The 18,974-nt window shown below is 38.0% G+C and overlaps 1 protein-coding gene across 2 annotated transcripts in view; it reads right to left on the bottom strand.

The window, feature by feature from the left end:
• LOC111145802 (zinc finger CCHC-type containing 7) overlaps positions 1-18,974 on the bottom strand; it is a 254,470-nt gene that overhangs the window by 47,384 nt on the left and 188,112 nt on the right. For both annotated transcript variants that reach the window (XM_022501033.1, XM_022501034.1), the window contains exons 3-5: positions 13,910-13,953; positions 12,551-12,676; positions 11,416-11,586 (exon numbers count right to left, since the gene is read on the bottom strand). In XM_022501033.1, coding sequence (XP_022356741.1) covers positions 11,416-11,586; positions 12,551-12,676; positions 13,910-13,953 — 341 coding nt within the window. The remainder of the gene's footprint in view (positions 1-11,415; positions 11,587-12,550; positions 12,677-13,909; positions 13,954-18,974) is intronic.

Genomic DNA, 18,974 nt, shown 5'->3' with positions numbered 1-18,974 from the left:
TTTTTTTTTTTTTTTTTTTAAGTAATCTCTACACTCAACGTGGGGCTCAAAATCATGACCCTACAATCAAGAGTCATGTGCTCCACCAACTGGGCCAGCCAGGCACCCCTCATTTTGTTTTTTACTGAAATAAAATCATTCTACAGATATCCGTAAATTTTCAAGAGGAAATGTATGTATGTAGCTCTTAAATGGAATACCTAAGTAATTTAATAGTATAAACTGAAGAACGTTGTTATATTTAAGATGAGTAAACTGGCAGAGATGTCCATAATTAAGTCTTTGAATACTTTCACAGGTTGAAAATCATTCTCAGTTGCTGTATTTTCCTTCACTAGGGACAGTTTGAGGGGGATTATTAGAACTCAGTCAGAAAACTGTGTGAGGGCACCTGAGTGACTGACTTGGTTAAGTGTCTGGTTTTGACTCAGGTTGTGATCCTGGTATTGAGTCCTGTGTCAGGCTCCACGAACAGAGGGGAGTCTGCCTCTCCCTATCCTTCTCCCCACCCACCCCCAGCCCATGTGTACTCTCTCTCTCCCAAATAAATAAAACCTTAAAAAAAAAGGAAAAACTATGAGATTTATAAAATCCAGGGGAGTTGACCTTAGTCTGTAATGCTTAGTAAATAAAATTTTTAGCATTCCAGGTGCTAACGAGAATCTGACTTCCTTAATTTCACACCCCAAATTCATAACTTAGATAACTATGTCCCAGAATTTGCCCTTATTATTGGCTCTAATAGTAAAAATCAACTCCAAGTCTATATGGGCTTTTATACTTGGACTGAAAATTAAAAAGAAAAGAAAAGAAAAAGTTAGGTGTATAATGAGTTTGAAATTTAACAAAATTCCCAGTGGACTGCTGCTTTATTTCTCTAAGACTCAAATATTCCCAATGCGACTGCTCTGAAAAGTTTATACCTAAGTCCCATAAAATTCTCAATGAAAAACTAAAGTTTATTTATCCCTTTTATTTTTAGGGCTGTTAATTTTGATAGAGAGACTACAAGGGGACAATTCTTCCTCTCTTTCGGTAGAAGTTAGGGGTCTGGAGAAAGGGAACTGTCTCTATCCTCTACAAACTTATTCTTACAACTTGTATAAAGAAACTGTAAACCTGCTCTCAATCTGCTAGGTCTACTGGAAGTGACTAGTACTACTAGGTAAAGGAGCAGGTGTCACAGGGAGAGTTGCGGACGGAGACTGGGGGAAATTGTCGGGTTAGTCACAGATGACTAGAAAGGATACCATTTAGTACAATTTCAAAATAAGGACTGGTTTCTCCTTCAAACTGTAACCATGCTAAATTACGTACCTTCAGTTAAAACTTTCTACCCTCTAAGGTTATTTCCATAAGCTTATATATATACAACCATGAAAAGTTTCAGATATTCATTTATTAGGTGGTTTGGGAACAGTTCCAATGAATTAGTAACTAATTCCAGGATTTACTCCTTGAACAATGAACACATATGAATTTTCACTAACATTATCATGAGTTTTGCCTACACCAATCAAGAGGATAAGAGACCTCCAAGCACAGAATCTACTTAACTTCCTTGGGGGGTATTTGGTCTCTCAGGTAAATAAGAATTTTATATCCCTATTCAACAATTTTTTTTTAAGCAAATCAGTCAAACCAATTATGACCCTTGCTCTAATATTATGTTTAAGCAACATGAAAATGAGAGAAATAAGTTATTCTAGCCCAAGTTATATTTTCTTACTCTCAAAAGTTGTAAAGTTATATTTTCTTACTCTCAAAAGTTGTAATGTTTAGTTGTCAGCAGAACTACATATTTTGTGAACATACGTATCAATCTATTAAAATGGTACACTTGTTGTCTTGACTTCAATTAAGTTTGGCAGGAAAATTAGTTTATGATTATACGAATTATAGAAGGTTATCAGAATTTTGTATTTCTCCTTTCCTCGATTTGTCTTTCTAAGGCACTGAAAAAGATAATACAGTATACTCTATCACAAAGTGACAGATGAGATTTTCCGTAAGAAAGCTGATGGCTGACAAACCAAAAACACAGGACTGCATCAACACTGGTTTAAAATGGAGATATTTTTTTAAAAATCACTAAAGAAAATACTAAAGAAAGTAGAACTGGCTACTTAGGGTAGTGGGGGGGGGGGGAAAAAAGATTTTCTCTGCCTTAGATATTTCATTTTATTTTATGCATACTACAGGTTATAGCTTTTGGAAAACCTGTTGAAACTTGATTTTAAATATTACTGAGAGAGCCCTACCTCTTAATGAGTCAAGCTGAGAATTTCCAAATCTGTATATCAATGTACACAATCTGACAACTTTCACAAGCATGGCTGGATGGTGGGTAAGTAGGGTCTATTGTCCCTAATTCGCTTATTCAATAATCCTACAGGCGAGTACTCCACTAGAAGCTGGAGATACAGCAATGAACATGTCTGAAAACAGACATGGAGCTTACATTCTAATTAGGGGAGACAAAAAATACACTGAGTGTGTGATATAACTGTTATGATGGAAGAAAACAAGGCAGGGAAGAAGGGCAGGGAATGTTAAAGGTGCTGTTTTAACTACGGTGGTCAGGGAAAGCCTCTCTAAAAAGGGGACAGACATATGAGTAAAGGCATGAAGGAGATGAATCACTGTGGATACCTGGATACCCAGCAGAGAGAACAGCAGGTAGAGGCAAGAACATATTTGGTCTTTTAAGGAACAGCAAAGAGACCAGGTGGAGTGAGCAAGGGATTACTATAGGAGATGTGGTCAAGAAGCCAGATCACATATGGCCTTGCTGGTGATTCCAAGAACTGTAGCTTTCACTCTGGAAGAGATGCAAAGTCGTATTTAAGGATTTTAGATAGGGGATTGATATAATTTGAGTTATGCTTAAAAAAGATTAGTCTGGGGCTGGCCAAGTCAGTAGAGCATGCAACTCTTGATCTTGGGGTTGTAAATTCAAGTCCCACACTGGGTATAGAGATTACCTAAAAATAAAACGTTTAGGGGTGCCTGGGTGGCTCAGTCAGTTGAGCATCCAACTCTTGGTTTTGGGTCAAGTCATGATCTCAGGCTTGTGAGATCGAGCCCCGAGGCGGGCTCTGTACTGGGCATGGAGCCTGCTTAAGATTCTCTCTCTTTCTCTCTCTTCCCCTTTGTCCCTCCCCCTCCTACTCTCTCTTTCTAAAAATAAAATAAATAAAATCTTTAAAAAAAAAAATAGATAGATAGGATGACTCTAACCAGCTACTGAAAACTGAATATAAAGGGGCAAGGAAGCAGGGAACCAGTTCAGGAAGCTATTAGAGCAATCCAGGCAGTAGATGCTCACCTACGCTTATGTTAGGGTAGTGGCAGAAATGACGAGAAGTGGTCAGATTCTGGATTATGCTGTGAATCATTCTTTCCTGGGTTAAAGCAATGCATTAAATTATGGTACAATAGAAAGTGGCTCTCCATGCATGGAAGAGATGCAGAACTAGAAAGGAGAAATAGTCCAGGAATGGCTATATATTTGCTTCCTCAATCTGCCCTATCTTTGAATGTAAGAGCAGGAAGGCAAGCAAACAAGTCCTCAGAAAATACTGACCCCTGTATTTGTTTTAAGCCATATGATTACAGGAAAACTCACTAAGCCTAGATCATGAGTTCCTATGGCATCACTTTACAGATGGTATTTCCAGAGACAGGTGACATGTTATTATAGGCACAGTTTCTCAGCTCCCTCCTATGGTCTACATCATTTTTTATACTTTCTAGATATCTTTTACTTGCAAGTCATCAAGCTTAGTCTTCTGATACTCTCTCATTTAATTTTTACCACCCTGGCATGCCTTCCATCACATCAGGTTTTTTTTTTTTTTGTCTTTTTTTTTAAGATTTTATTTATTTATTTTGTCAGAGAGAAAGAGCGCACAAGCAGGGGGAGCGGCATACAGAGACAAAGGGAGAAGCATGCTCCCCGCTGAGCAAGGAGCACGATGTGGGATCTGATCCCAGGACTCTGCGAAGGCAGAGACTTAACCGACTGAGCCACCCAGGCGTCCCTATCACATCACTTCTACACTTTTCTTTCACATGTCTGCCTTTTTTATACTGTGAGCTACTCGAAGGCAGGGACCATGTCTTACTCATCTCTATTTCTTTAGTACTTGGAATATTGCCTGGCATATAGTATAGGCAACCAGCAAATTTTTGATAAATATGAAGTTTACTTGGGTGATTCAACAGTGGATTTTTTTTTTTTAAAGATTTTATTTATTTATTTGTCAGAGAGAGAGGGAGAGAGAGCGAGCACAGGCAGACAGAATGGCAGGCAGAGGCAGAGGGAGAAGCAGGCTCCCTGCCGAGCAAGAAGCCCGATGTGGGACTCGATCCCAGGACGCCGGGATCATGACCCGAGCCGAAGGCAGCTGCTCAACCAACTGAGCCACCCAGGCGTCCCAGTGGAGATGTTTTTGAACAAGAGTAGAAGTAATCACTTCTACTCAAAACAAAATATTTGAATAAAGGAAGTCTTTAATTCAAAACTTGGTTCAGTTACTGAACTCAATAATTGTGTTTCAGCCAATCTTATTTCTGGCCAGTAGTATCTCAATAAGATGAGGGAAAGGATATGAGGCAAAAGGCATATGAATACAATTCTGTGTTCCTTGGAGTTGACTAAAGATAAAATTAAATGTCCTTTTCTTAAATAACTAAATGGACAGAACAATATTCAATAACTGTTCACTATACGTAAGTATGAAGTGATAACTATAAGATACTTATACTAGGTATTTTATATTTCCTACTGGAAATCCCCAAGGTTAAACTAACCTTTGAAAAAAAAAATCACATTGGGGGCACCTGGGTGGCTCAGTCAGTTAAGCGATCGCCTTTGGTTCAGGTCACAATCCCAAATTCCTAGGATGGAGCCCCACGTCGGGCTCCCTGCTGAGTGGGGAGCCTGCTTCTCCCTCTGCTCTCCCCCTGCTTGTGCTCTCTCTCAAATAAATAAAATCTTTAAAGAGTCTGGGCGACTTAGTTCGCTGGGTGGCTGGCTCTTGATTTTGGCTCAAGTCATGATCTCAGGGTCGTAGGATCGAGCTCAGCATCAGGCTCCATGCTCAGCACAGAATCTGCTTGTCTCTCCCCCTGCCCCAATAAATAATGAAATAAAATCTTATTAAAAAACAACCAAAATTGGGGCGCCTGGGTGGCTCAGTGGGTTAAAGCCTCTGCCTTCGGCTCAGATCATGATCCCAGGGTCCTGGGATCGAGCCCCACATCGGGCTCTCTGCTCGGCGGGGAGCCTGCTTCCTTCTCTCTCTCTGCCTGCCTCTCTGTCTACTTGTGATCTCTATCTGTCAAATAAATAAATAAAATCTTTAAAAAAAAAAAGATTCTCTTTCTCTAAAAAACAACCAAAATTAAACAGATACTAGTTTTCCATTTTATGTATATATTTCTTGAAGAAACATTTATGGACCACTAATGTCTGTGAAAGTCTACACAGTTTTATATGGAGTTCTCATTTTTTTTTTTAAAGATTTTATTTATTTATTTGACAGAGATCACAAGTAGGCAGAGAGGCAGGCAGAGAGAGAGGAGGAAGCAGGCTCCCTGCTGAGCAGAGAGCCCAATGCGGGGCTCGATCCCAGGACCCTAGGATCACGACCTGAGCGGAAGGCAGAGGCTTTAACCCACTGAGCCACCCAGGCGCCCCACGGAGTTCTCATTTTTAAAAGAAACCTTTGAGTTGCTAAAATTTAGTATATTGCTAATATTTAAAAGAGCATGCTTTCACAGCTTCAAAGGTTTAAAGAAGTGAATCAAGTGAAATCTGTCCTATGAGTTATTTTCTCCCACTGCATTTAAAAATCTGATTTGAAGGAGTGACTCAAGTGCTGAGCTTTCTCCTAGTGGATGGTATTTGATTTTTGAGCGCGATGGCTAAAGGAATTACTGCTAGCATGGATTGGGAAAGAGAACTAAGCAGGGAATTTGGGGAAAAAATTGCTGAAGAAAGAAAATTTAGGAGGTTTAGGTTTCAATTATACCTTACGCTGATGAACTCAGACATGCTTCCAAGAAAAAGGGTGACAATCTCAACAATCAGTAAAGACTGCTGAGGCCAAGACAGTCTCTTGTTTTTTTGCATAAGCACAGTTCTCTGGTACCACAGATGTGGTTCCCTGGCTGAAAGTCAACATTGTATGCCACTCTGCTGATCCTCAGAGCTTGTTTTACAGCAGAAAACTTAAACCATCATTTATTTTTATTTGGAAAATTTTTTCCATCTCTTTTTATAAATACTGATATTCTAAATATAATATTTGCAGATTTAAGACAGAAACCTGAGAGACGTTCTGAGCGGGAATTAAACTGACAACTCCTAGAATGTAAGTAGGTGAGTTTCCTCCACATACACTCATGAAATAGAGCATCACTTTACTTTGAGACGTTGGAGAAAGCTTAACCCTATAATGTCTAAGCGTTCTTCTTCTTTAAAAAATTTATTTATTTATTTGTTTACTTACTTATTTGAGAGAGAGAGAGAGAGAGAGGGAGGGAGAGCACGAGTGGGAGGGGCAGAGAGAAAGGAAGAGAGAATTTCAAGCAAACTCCGTGCTGCACATGAAGCCAGACATGAGGCTCCATCTCATCTTGAGCTGAAACCATGAATGGGCTGCGTAACCAACGGTGCCACCCAGGAGCCCCTCAGTTTTCTTCTTTGTAAAACTGGAACATTAAACAGTATCTATCATATGGTAGTTGTAAGGATTACATAAAGGACATCATCATAGATAAATCTACAGGACACCTATTATGTGCTGAGGATACAGCAGTGAACGAAGCACTACCCCTTCCCTAGTTAGAAATGCATTTAGCACAGTGCTTGAAACACTGTAAGAAGTCAACTATAGCTATTATCATTTTGGAAATGTCAGATATATCTTACAGAATGGGATTACATATGCAAGATGTGTTCACACACTTAAAAATTTTCTGTATATTTAAGGGGTGCCTGAGTGGTTCAGTTGGTTGTGCATCTGAATCCTGATTTTGGCTCAGGTCATGACCTCAGGGGTTGTGAGTGAGATGGAGCCGGTGCTCAGCTCCATGCTCAGCGGGAAGTCTGCTTCTCTCCTTCTCCCTCCCACGTGTACTCTCTCTCTGAAATAAATAAATCTTTAAAAAAATTTTTTTTCTTTATATTAAAAAAAAAATTGTTGACAAGAGGAATCTGTGGCAGACTCAGAATCGGGATTCCTTCCACAATGCAGATTCACTTCCTTTGGAAGGTATCAATGATACAGGTTAATTTCAGCAGGCCTCAAGCCATCCTTCTGTCTTTTACATTGTAAAACTCTGGAATTTCAACCAAATTACTTTTATGCAGTAGTTAACATATGAGGCATTTTCCAAGCAGAGTTCAGGAAAAGCCTTTCATTACACCAAAAATATGAATATGACTCATCAATTTTTATTATAGATTCTCTTTGCACATATAACTGGTACTCTGGCATTACAGACATCAGTGGTAGCAGGATGTATAAAGTAAATGGAAGTTTCTTAATCTCTTTAACTGATAAGAAGGTAGGGCATCTTTAATACCCAGGGCTTCAGAAATCCTTTGTGTGAACTAGCAGCAAGTTCCAGCAGGTGGGAAGATGAAAATGACAAAGAAGGGAGAACAGTATTGTCAGAGGTATGGGCCTTAAATAAGCCGAAAGTACCCACACAACGAGGGAGAAGTAATGACTTAGAAGCAGCCACAATGAGTGAGAAAGAGTTTAATCCTAATCAACCTAATTCAGGAATGTGGGTCAAGAAAGAATGAGGAGCAAGCATTTGAGAGGGTTGCAGGGGAAACACTATTTTCTGTGAAGAGCCAGGTTTCAAGACAAACTTAAAGCATGTATGGGACTAGATGAATAGTTCCAGCAACCTGAGGCCAGAATGACTCTGCTTCTAAGTGAAACCTCATGAGGCGCTTCTGGGATGGTGGAAGGACTACAAGCTTCTTCAGATGGAGTCAGTGAAGTCCAGGTTTGATTGGGCTCCAAGGGAATCTTATACAAGGTGAGCAGGCTAGAAAAAGATCAGTTAGTGTCCAGAACCTTTACCATGTAATTACAAAAAACCCAACACTTAGATCTTGGCAGATTGAGGGGACAGGGTGCTGCCTTCTCTGAAGTCAGCCATAGCCTCACCCTATCTAAAAAACTTACATTCACTGGGGTTATTAATCCTCAGGGCTATTTTAGATAAAGAGGTTAACATACATTCGAGGCCAAAATTAAGCAGTTAAGCAGAATGGACTACAGATTTAATTCACAGTTGATTTTATATAAGCTTTTACAAATCATTCTTAACTGTTCTGTACTACAGTTTCTTATTAAAAAAAAAAAAAACAAAACTGCTCATGATAATGTCTGAGACCCTTCTGTTATCAAATTAATGTTAGCAAATAAAACCATATTTGTAAGAGCGTTTCAGAAGAAAGGAGTAAAGAAATACGCTATTAAATGTAACTGCCAAGCTAGAAAATCTGCCTAAAAAAATTACAGTTGACAATGTAATGCAAAGAAGAGTAGCATAAAACTAAGCCAACTTAGGATTTCTAAGACAGTACATATTAAAAAGTTTAAGCTACTTAAAAAAAAAATTTATTGGGGTGCCTGGGTGGCTCAGTCGGTTAAGTGGCTGTCTTGGGCTCAGGTCATGATCCCAGGGTTCTGGGATCGAGCCCCATGTCAAGCTCTCTGCTCAGCAGAGAGCCTGTTTTTCCCTCTCCCTCTCCCTCTCCCTGGCTCTCTGCCTACTTGTGTTCTGTCTGTCAAATAAATAAATAAAATCTTTTTAAAAAAAATTTTTTTTAAAAAGATTTTGAGAGAGAGTGAGAGAAAGAGAGAGAGTATGTGCACTTGAGTGTGAGGGGGGAGAGGCAGAGGCAGAGAATCTCAAGCAGACTCAGTGCTGAGCCCAGAGCCTGATGTGGAGCTTGATTTCACAACCCAGCAATCATGACCTGAGCCAAACTGAAGAGCTGGATGCTTAACTGACTGAGCCACCCAGATGCCCAGGCTACCTTTTTTTTTTTTTTAAGATTTTATATTTTTTAATATTTTTTGAGTTATCTCTAAACCCAACGTGGGGCTTCAAAATACAACCCCCAAGATCAAGAGTCATATGTTCTACCAACTGAGCCAGCTAGGTGCCCCAGTTTAAGCTACTTTGGAAAGAAATAATACCTATTTCCACACCCAGTCCTGAGAATCACATTCAATGTCATTAGTGGGCCAAGACATACAAGAAAAAAACAGTTAAGATATCATTTTTTCCTTATCTGATTGGCCAAAATTTTAAAAGATCAATTATGGTGTTGAGGGCACTCTTTTTCTGTAAAAAAAAAAAAAAGATTTTATTTATTTATTTGAGAGAGTATGCGAGAGAGAGAGCATGAGCAGAGGGAGGGGCAGAGGGAGAGAGAGAAGCAGACTTCTGTTGAGCAGGGAGCCCTACCAGGCTTGATCCCAGGACCCTAAGACCATGACCGGAACCAAAGGCAGATGCTTAACCAATGAAGCCAACTGGGTGCCCCTGCCATCTCGGCGCCCCTGCTGAGAGCACTCTTAAACACATCTGGCAGGTGGATATAATGGCACTATTTATTTATTTATAGGTTTTATTTTTAAGTGATCTCTATACCCAATGTGGGGCTTTAACTTACAACCCCGTGATCAAGAGCTGCATGCTCTACCGACTGAGCCACTCAGGTACCCCAACAGGTACCACCTTTTAGAAGAGCAACTGAATAATATTTATCCAGATATAAATGTATATAGCCTTTAACTACATAATCCCACTTAGAATCTGACTTACTGAAATAATCTTACACAAATATGCACACACATAAAGATATGTATTGTAGCACTGTTTACTTAAAAAAATGGGCTGTAACTATAAATCCAGATGTATTGGTAGAGAAATTGTCAGGTAAATTGGTATATCCATATAGCAGAATAAAAGTTAGCCCTTTGACAGGTAGATCTTTATGGGCTAACGCAGAGATATGCAATCATAAGGAATTAAGCAGAAAAAGTTAAATTGTAGAACAATGTATAGGATAATGACATTTTAAAAATTTGTTTAAAAAGACACTTTAAAAATTATAATCAACAGCTGATATATTTACGTGAGAGACCTGTATCATTCATATTTTAGTATCTTTTAATTAGAAATTCATCTCAATAGGTGGCGCCTGGGTGGCTCAGTGGGTTAAAGCCTCTGCTTTCGGCTCAGGTCATGATCCCAGGGTTCTGGGATCGAGCCCCACATCGGGCTCTCTGCTCAGCAGGGAGCCTGCTTCCTCCTCTCTCTGACTGCCTCTCTGCCTACTTGTGATCTCTGTCTGTCAAATAAAAAAAAAAAAATCTTTAAAAAAAAAAAAAAAAAAAAAAAGAAATTCATCTCAATAGAAGCCGTATCACTTTCTTATGGAAAAGGTTATAGGTATACTCCAATATAAATAAAATTAGAGAATGTTTATGCTTTGTATCATGTCTTTGGGAAGTAGAAAGAAAAGGAGAAGATTCTCACTTTTTAAAAGAAAAATAACTCCTATAGCCCTTCTGGTCTTTGAAAAAAAAATTTTTTTAAAGATTTTATTTATTTATTTATTTGACAGAGAGTGAGATAGCAAGTGAGGGAACACAAGGGGAGTGGGAGAGGGAGAAGCAGGCTTCCGGCCAAACAGGGAGCCCAATGCGGGGCTTGATCCCAGGACTCCAGGATCATGACATGAGCTGATGGCAGATGCTTAACAACTGTGCCATCCAGGCGCCCTGGTCTTTGAAATTTTGACTAAAACTCCGTATGATGCAAAATGATGTCCAACATAACAAGGTGTTAAAATTTAACATGCTACAGGTAACTGAATGTCTTCTAAATTACTTTTGTTTTTTTAAATCTAAAAAACGAACTAAGATAAGCAAATCTAAAGTCTTGGCAGTTTTGTCCTTCTTGCTTAAGACTATTATATCAGCAAAAGTCATCAATAATCAAGCCAGGCTTCATACAGACCTTTGTATTCATCTGCTAAGTAGGTGTATATATATTTCATCTAACTATGCATGAACAGGTACATAAATGTTACGTGTTATTTATTACATACCTCTTTTATTTCAAATCTTTACTTGGCAAGCAAAGGAGGCAAGTGTGGGTTTACAACATTTCTTGATGCTGCCTCCTAATGAACCAACCATTCAGTAGGATCCCTATTAGAATATTGTTTTAGATGATGAGCAGCCAAAAGGACATGCCTATCATTACATACGGTATAGAATAAACGTTCTTTCAGGCAGGCTGAGTGATAGTTACAAATTGGCACACTGCCCCCAAAGTCTGTCAAATTATACACAGGATACTCACATCAGCATAGTGGCCTATCATATCACATCGGTCACATCGTTTTCTCCAAGAAGGTCTTTCGAGACATCTGTGAGTGGAAGACATAGGCAAAGAACAGCCTAAGCAAAAGCGGGCCGGGCAGGCATATTGGAGGTGTCCTCTCTCGGAACAGAGACAGCAGGGGCGGACTTTCTAGGTAGCAAACAGAAAATCTCTTTAGCAAAATGGATAAGTCTCAAATAGAAGATTAATTTTTCTTTTTCTGTATAATTACATAAAGTTTATTTCCAATTTGAGACCCCAGTGAAGGTCAAATCTTGAGTATAACTGTAAAATCAAACAAAATGTCTGAAGTCAGAGCTTGAATGCAAGCTATCGGTATTCTGTGGTTGCCAAAAAGGCTTATTGTGCGTGTACCATCAACGGGCATCTACTTCTTATGCCTCGTCTTGTAGGAACATAGACAAAGTGGACTGTACCCAAGAGGGAAAGTGGGATGAGGAGGATGTAGAAGCTAAGAAGTAGGAGAACAGATACTAAAAGAGGCTGCTTTGCCCGGAGGACCAAAGACAAAGAAGAAACCTAAAAGCTATCTCAAACATGTCTTTATGTCTGAAACACAATCATTTGGAAGAAGGTGTAGGTAAATGGAAGGAATGTTTCTTGGGAGCTTACTATGTCAGGGAATATCTAAGAACTTTAGTTTGGTGTTCTTCCAAAGGTTGATTTGTCTGTTTAACATAATTTACACCAATAAACATTTAAAAATACTTAAAATGATAATTTTCTAACAATGAAAATTATCCCACAATGAAACAAGCTGTCTCATAAAGTAGGAGGTTTGGAAGGGAGAAGGTCTCAGGAATCATTTGATTTAATCTCCTCATTTTATAGACAAGAAAACAGAGGCACATAGGGTGAAATGATTTGCTAAGGTTGTGCAACTATCAGTGGAAAGTTAAACTGATTCCAGGTTTTTCTGACTCTAACTTCATTCTTCTTTCTCTGCTACTATTACAGGCATGACTTACATGAAAAATGTAATGTGAAATCTACAAATATACTATACAAGATTTGAATTCTAAGGTTATAGGGGTTTACTCTTAAGATTCTGATTTTTAACAATGAGGAAAGAAACATTATGTATTTCACATACTTGTGGAAAGGGGCAGTTTTTCGATAAATGGCCACATTTGTCACAATTTCTACAGGTAACATTTTTGTTGGCTGAATAGTATCGGTGGGTCCATCTTCCAGATGCTCTATTATTAACTATCTGGGCCTAAGGGGTAAAAAAAAATCAGTAATTAAAAAAAAAATTCCACTCTGTTCAAAAGAATTAATAGCCATAGTTTATTTAATTTAGAACCCAGCAACATGGAACTTTTGTGTTCTTAAAAGAAGTTAAAAAAACATAAAAGGGATTGCCATGAAGATAACTCTACTTCTTGTCTGTCTCTCCCCCCATCCTTTTACAATTCTCTGTATGGTTCCATTTCTTTTGTATCTCTCTCTACTTACAGTTCAGGTCCAGTAGAAGTACTGATAGGCATCATTTAGACATTCTGATGGCATTCAGAGCCAAAGATATTACTTTCTGATATTACTGATTTCTATATCTGAATGTATACCATATTTTTCTGAATGAGAAACTTGCTTAAATTTTTACCCAGGGGATTTTTAAAAAATGATTTTTGTCTTCAAAGTTATAAAGCCACATAACAACTGAACCCATTCTCTCTTCTGAACAGCCCAGGGTTACTGCCTATAAACCAGATTGTAATTTCTAAGAGACAATGAGATAATTTCCTTCCAGTAGAGTACTTTTAAGATCCATTTTGCCTACAATAACCCAATTCTAGTTCTCCCATATTCTAACCAAAATCTAGTGTCTTGCAAAAGAACTTTAGCAAAACGTATCAAATGGAATACCTAAAGGGGAATATGTATATCCAAACCATGCTTTCATCTTTTTGGGTAGAATTCCATTTTTGAAAAAGCTTTTCATCTTTTACTTGTTATTCTGCTGGATTAACCAGGTAGGCCCCAAGTAGACACAATCTAATTATCTCTTAAAACTTTTTTTTTTAACCAAGTTGTAAAATTATTCTCTTTTCTAACCATCTGTCACAATTAAGGCTAATAATTGACAAAGACAAACACCTGCCACATCCTAAATATAGACTAACCATTTCCTTACACTGAAGAAGCAGTTATTTCCGGTGTTGATCTTTAGTGGTACCAGGCAATATGCGCTGAGAGGACTCACCATGGCAGAGAAGAAACAGAAGGGAAAGGGGACTAAATCATTATGGCAATTAACAGACTGACAAAAAAATCAAGGCTGAACCACACTTCTGAAAAAATTCAATCACCATAGACTGAAATCAAACTTTTTCTTACAACATACTCAGACCACCTACTATCTCTAAAGTTTAAGTTATCATACTGAAATGAAAGGAAACTTCAAATCAAAGGAATTTATTATTCATAACTTCAAAAAAAATTTTTTTACCTCCGCATCTTTGTCACTGATGAACCAACTTACAGCATCTTCTCCTACAAAACAAATAAAATGTTACTCAAATCTTGACACCTTGAAAGCACTTATAGATTGACATTATTCAGTGGTCAGTACTGAAACTGGACCCCAAAGGTGTAGTGAGATATGTGAATACTTTAACCTCTTATCTTGGCTCCATTATTACTTGTATGGCTCTGAACATATAGTTAATCTCTTTCTCTCTCTCTTTTTTAAAATTATTTTTTAATACTCAACCTCTCTTAATCTCAGTTATGTTACCTGTGAAATTCATGGAAATCATATTTGCCCCATGTACCTAAAAAACGCTGTGAGACAAATAAGCTATGTGGAAATGCTCTGAAAATCATCAAACTATAAACAAATTTAAAAAAAAAAATCAGCGAAGAAACAAAAAACCCAGTAGCAGATGCAGAAAGAAATCTTATCTAAACTTCCTTTATCTGATTAAAGTAGAGCTTTATGAAAGTCAGCTGCACAGCACCCCCCCTCCCCCCACCTAGGGTCTCTAGTCAGGGAAGTGACTGACTTTGGCTTCTAGGGCATTCCAAAAACACCAAGTTGTATAAACCAGCTTCATTAAAACGTTCCATCCTTTGAAGCCCTAAATACTTGTGTTGGTAAACAACCTTCAGTAGTCTGGTAAACAAACTAGTTGGTAAACCAACCTTTACCTCTGGTAACTGAGTTGAGTTGCTCATTCCTGAGCACTCCAACACTTTGTCTTTCCTCCTGCTCATCTCTCTATCACTAGTTAGTTCACAGGCCTCCACCATTCAGACCCAAGAAGGCAGAGGAAAGGTTTTTGCCTTCCAGTATCAGTTATTAACTATGCCCACTAGCTTCCCATTGTAGTTGACTTTCACTGTAACATTTTTAAAAACTGGACTTTATGAATACAATCTCATGACCGGGACTAGAAATTTAGCACTGTATTTTATAACATCAAATAAAGTGAAATAAAACAACAAATAAGGAGAACAAATATCCAGAAATCGTGGGCTGATCTAAAAATACAAGTGTAAAAACCTAGGGGCATTGAGAGCTCTACATTCCTCTTTATCAGCTGTTTTCTTCTCTTTGCCCTTTGCAAATCGCTGCTATTTCCCTGGTCCACTCATGACCAGGAGCAGGGGACATATGACTAATGCAGAAGCTATGGTATCAACAAAGGACTGAAAGATTTTTTTTCTCTCCTGGAAGCAAAGTTAAGATTTCTTCCTTCCTCCTATCTATTCCTCTTCTCTATCTTGAAAACGCAAATCGAGCTTGACTCTTTGAAAGGAATTTTGAGGAGACATGAAGTAATCTACATTTCCCCAGGCCTACAGGAGTTAAGTGTCTAGAGATACATTTTAAAATAAAATAGTTTTACTAAGAAAACCTAAAGGCTGCTTTATGAAAAGACCAATCCATAGGAGGGCAGAGATGCTGTGCAGATGATTATGTCCTTTGTCAAGTTTGGAGGCTGCATCCATATACGGAGCGTAGAGAATACATTAAATAGTTGTGCATCATCACCATCCACAACGGCCTTTCATTCCAAAGATCCATCTAAGGAGCATGCTCTGCTGTAAGTTTTAAAGCTGCCTTTTGTACCTCCATGTCCTTCATCTTTAAAATTCCAAATGACCACTATAAATCACTTTAATTAAAAAACTGCCTTAATATTGTCCTTAAAAAAAAGAAAATAAAACCTAAAAAGCAGTGAAATGCAAAATAGCAACTATCACCACCCTCATTCCAAGTAAATTTACAGTTGAACAGAGAACAGTGAGGAAAAGGGAAGGTCTGAGAGAGGAAGATCCGACCCCATTCAGATTGTTTCCACATTCCCGTGGAATTAACAATATTCCAGGTTGTATACTAATTCCTCAACAAGCTACAGTATACTCTTACTAAAGAAAATTTATTCAAAGGCACACAAAACAGGTTTCAATTACAGATGAAATCAGACTTCTCAGTGGTAAACAGGACAAAGACATCACCAGAAACACATGCGCCAACTCCTGGTCCTACCCAATGGCTCCAGTGTGGGTTCGATCTTGGTAATAGCTGCTGACTCCCGCCCTTTCTCTATTATCTACCCTGTTTTCTTCTTAACTCCAAATCCCAAACTAATGGAAGCTTTGTTTAAGGACAATTCATTAGTATTTCTACAGGCAGCCAATTCTCCACTTTGCTAAACTCCTGGTACAGGGCTTGGTAGAAACCTGGGTTCCCGTCTTAACCCTATCTCTTATTTGCTGTGTGGTGCTGGGCAGGTTATTGACCTTTACTGGGCCTGTATAATAATGGCTTGGGTTAAATGGCATCCATGGTACCATCTAGCACTAAGTTTCCATGATTCTCTTGAATTTTCATTCATTATTAAAATCAAATCCATTGTCCTCCAGGCCACTGCAAATGGCACAGGGTGTCTTCCCTTAAAGATAACTTCGCACAGGAACCAGAGCACTCTCTTCCACGTGTTTACCACCCCTTGCCATATAATATAAAATGGGATTACCCTCAAGTGTAAAATTAGAATTGCCCTAAAGATGCCCAAGATTAACTCTTAGCTGCCTTCGAGCCTTGTCTTGCTAATTTCTGGGGCTGTGATTTTTTTCAAACTCCAGAATTGTAATCAAAGCAATAGCTGGTAACTCCTTCTTTGCATCAAATCAACTCAGTGCAACAAACATACTGAAATGTCACAACAAGCAAGGCGCTATAGGGTGAACAAAGATGAGTAAGAGCTTATAACTTAGTAAAGAAAACAAATGAAAGAAGAAAGGATTAAGAGAAGACCAAACAAAAATTCTACAGTAAATGTGGAGGAAGAATAGACAATGTCTGCATTTAGGGGGAAAAGAGGAAAAAAAGTCACAGAAGATGGTTTGATAAAGAAAACTTTATTAAGTATAATTTACATATTATAAAATATACCCATGTAAAAAATACAGTATGATGTATTTTGACAAATGTACACACCTGTCTAACCACCACTACAATCATATATGGCACATTTCCACCATCCCAAAATGCTACCTTGTGCATATTTGCAGTTGATTCTCTACCCTGATTTGCTTTCCATCTCCATAGGTTTGTTTTGCCTGTTCTAGGACTGTATATAAATAGCATCATGTATTATGTACCATTTTGTTTCTTGCTTCTTTCACTCTGATTATTTGCGAGATTATCTATGTTGTTAGGTAGCCATTTCCTTTTTATTGCTGAGCAGTATTCCAGGGTGTGGATATAACAATTCGTTTAGCTGTTCATTTCCTGATAACAGGTTATTTCCAGTTTTGTGCAATTATAAATAAAGCAGCAATAAACATCCTAGTGAAAATCTTTCTTTTTTAATTGACCTAAGCTTTCATTTTTGCCTTGGGAAAATACCCGGGAGTAGAATTACTGGATATGGTTAAGTGTACCTTTACCTTTATATAAAACTGATAAATTTTTCCCAAGTGCTTCTGTCATTTCACATTCCCATCAGCAATGTATGAGAATTCCATAGTTTCATAATCTCACCAATACTTGAAACTGTCTTTTCAATTTTAGTCTTCGAATGTGTATGCAGTAATGCATTAGGATTTTAATGGGCGTTACTCTGATAACTAATGGTGCTAAGCATCTTCATGTATTCATTGGCCATTCGTATATCTTCTTTCAAAAACTATTTGAGTTTTCAGCATTGATTGATTGTAGGCTACACGCCCAGTGTGGAGTCTAATACGGAGCCGGAACTCACAACCCTGAGATCAGGATGACCAGAGCTGAGATCAAGAGTCAGACACTTAACTGACTGAGCCTCCCAGGCACCCCTCAGCTTGTTTTTAAATTGAGTTGTTTTTCATTTTTGAGAGTAGTGAGGAGGTTGTCTTTCTTTGATCGAATTATAGGAGTCCTTCATATAGTCTAGACACAAGTCTTTTATTAGACTACCGTTGGCAAATATTTTCTCCCAGTGTCGCTTGTTTTTTTTTTCTTTTTAACAGAGTTCTCAGAAAAGCAAAATTAATGAATTTGACTTTTCCAAAACTTTATGGTTTTCTATGTCCAGAGAAATTTCCCTTTGCAAAGTTACAAAAGCAAGCCCTTTTTATGTTTTCTTCTAAAATTCTATAGTTTTTTTTTTTTAAAGATTTTATTTATTTATTTGACAGACAGATATCACAGGTAGGCAGAGAGGCAGGCAGAGAGAGGAAGGGAAGCAGGCTCCCTGCTGAGCAGAGAGCCTGATGCGGAGCTGGATCCCAGGACCCTGGGATCATGACCTGAGCCAAAGGCAGAGGCTTTAACCCACTGAGCCACCCAGGCGCCCCTAGTTTAAGCTTTTTATGTTTAGTTATTACCCATTTCTCCCCATATGAATATCCTGTTGTTCCAGTATCACTTGTTGAAAAAAATACCCTTTCTTCATTGAATTGCCTTACCAACGTTGTTGAAAATCAACTGACCATATACGTGTGGGTCAATTTCTAGAAGTTCTAGTATGCTACAGGTCTATCATTATACCATATTAGAATTTACTTTAAAAACCAAAATCATGGAGAGTAAAGTTTTCCAACTTTTTCGTCCTTTTTCAAAATTGCTCTGGCTATCCTTTGATTTCTGTATAAATTTTAACTTGTATTTTTTTTTTTTTAATCTTTTAAGTAAGCTCTACAGCCAATGTGAGGCTTGAACTCATGACCGACCCCAAGATTAAGAATCACAAAAGTACTGACTAAACCAGCCAGGGGTCCTTGATTTCTGTATAAATTTTAGAATATAATTTCTACAAAAAAAGCCTGATGAGATTTTGATTGGTATTGTGCTACATCTATAGCTCAGCCTGGAAAAATATTTTAAAAATATCAAGTCTTCTAAAACATGAATATGGTATATCTCTTCATTTACTTTGGTCTTCTTTTTCACAGCAATGTTTTATGGGTTTCTGTGAACAGGTTTTGTATATATTTTACTCAACTTATCCCTCAGTAGTTCATGTTTCTTCCTGTTACTGAAAAAAAAATTTAAATAACATTTAATTTTAAATTATTTTTTA

The sequence above is a fragment of the Enhydra lutris genome, unplaced genomic scaffold, assembly GCF_002288905.1.
Source record: "Enhydra lutris kenyoni isolate GAN:26980312 unplaced genomic scaffold, ASM228890v2 scaffoldscaffold13, whole genome shotgun sequence".
In the NCBI taxonomy this organism is placed as follows: domain Eukaryota; kingdom Metazoa; phylum Chordata; class Mammalia; order Carnivora; family Mustelidae; genus Enhydra; species Enhydra lutris.
Note: the sequence above shows the minus strand (reverse complement) of the source record. Positions and strands in the feature narration are given on the sequence as shown.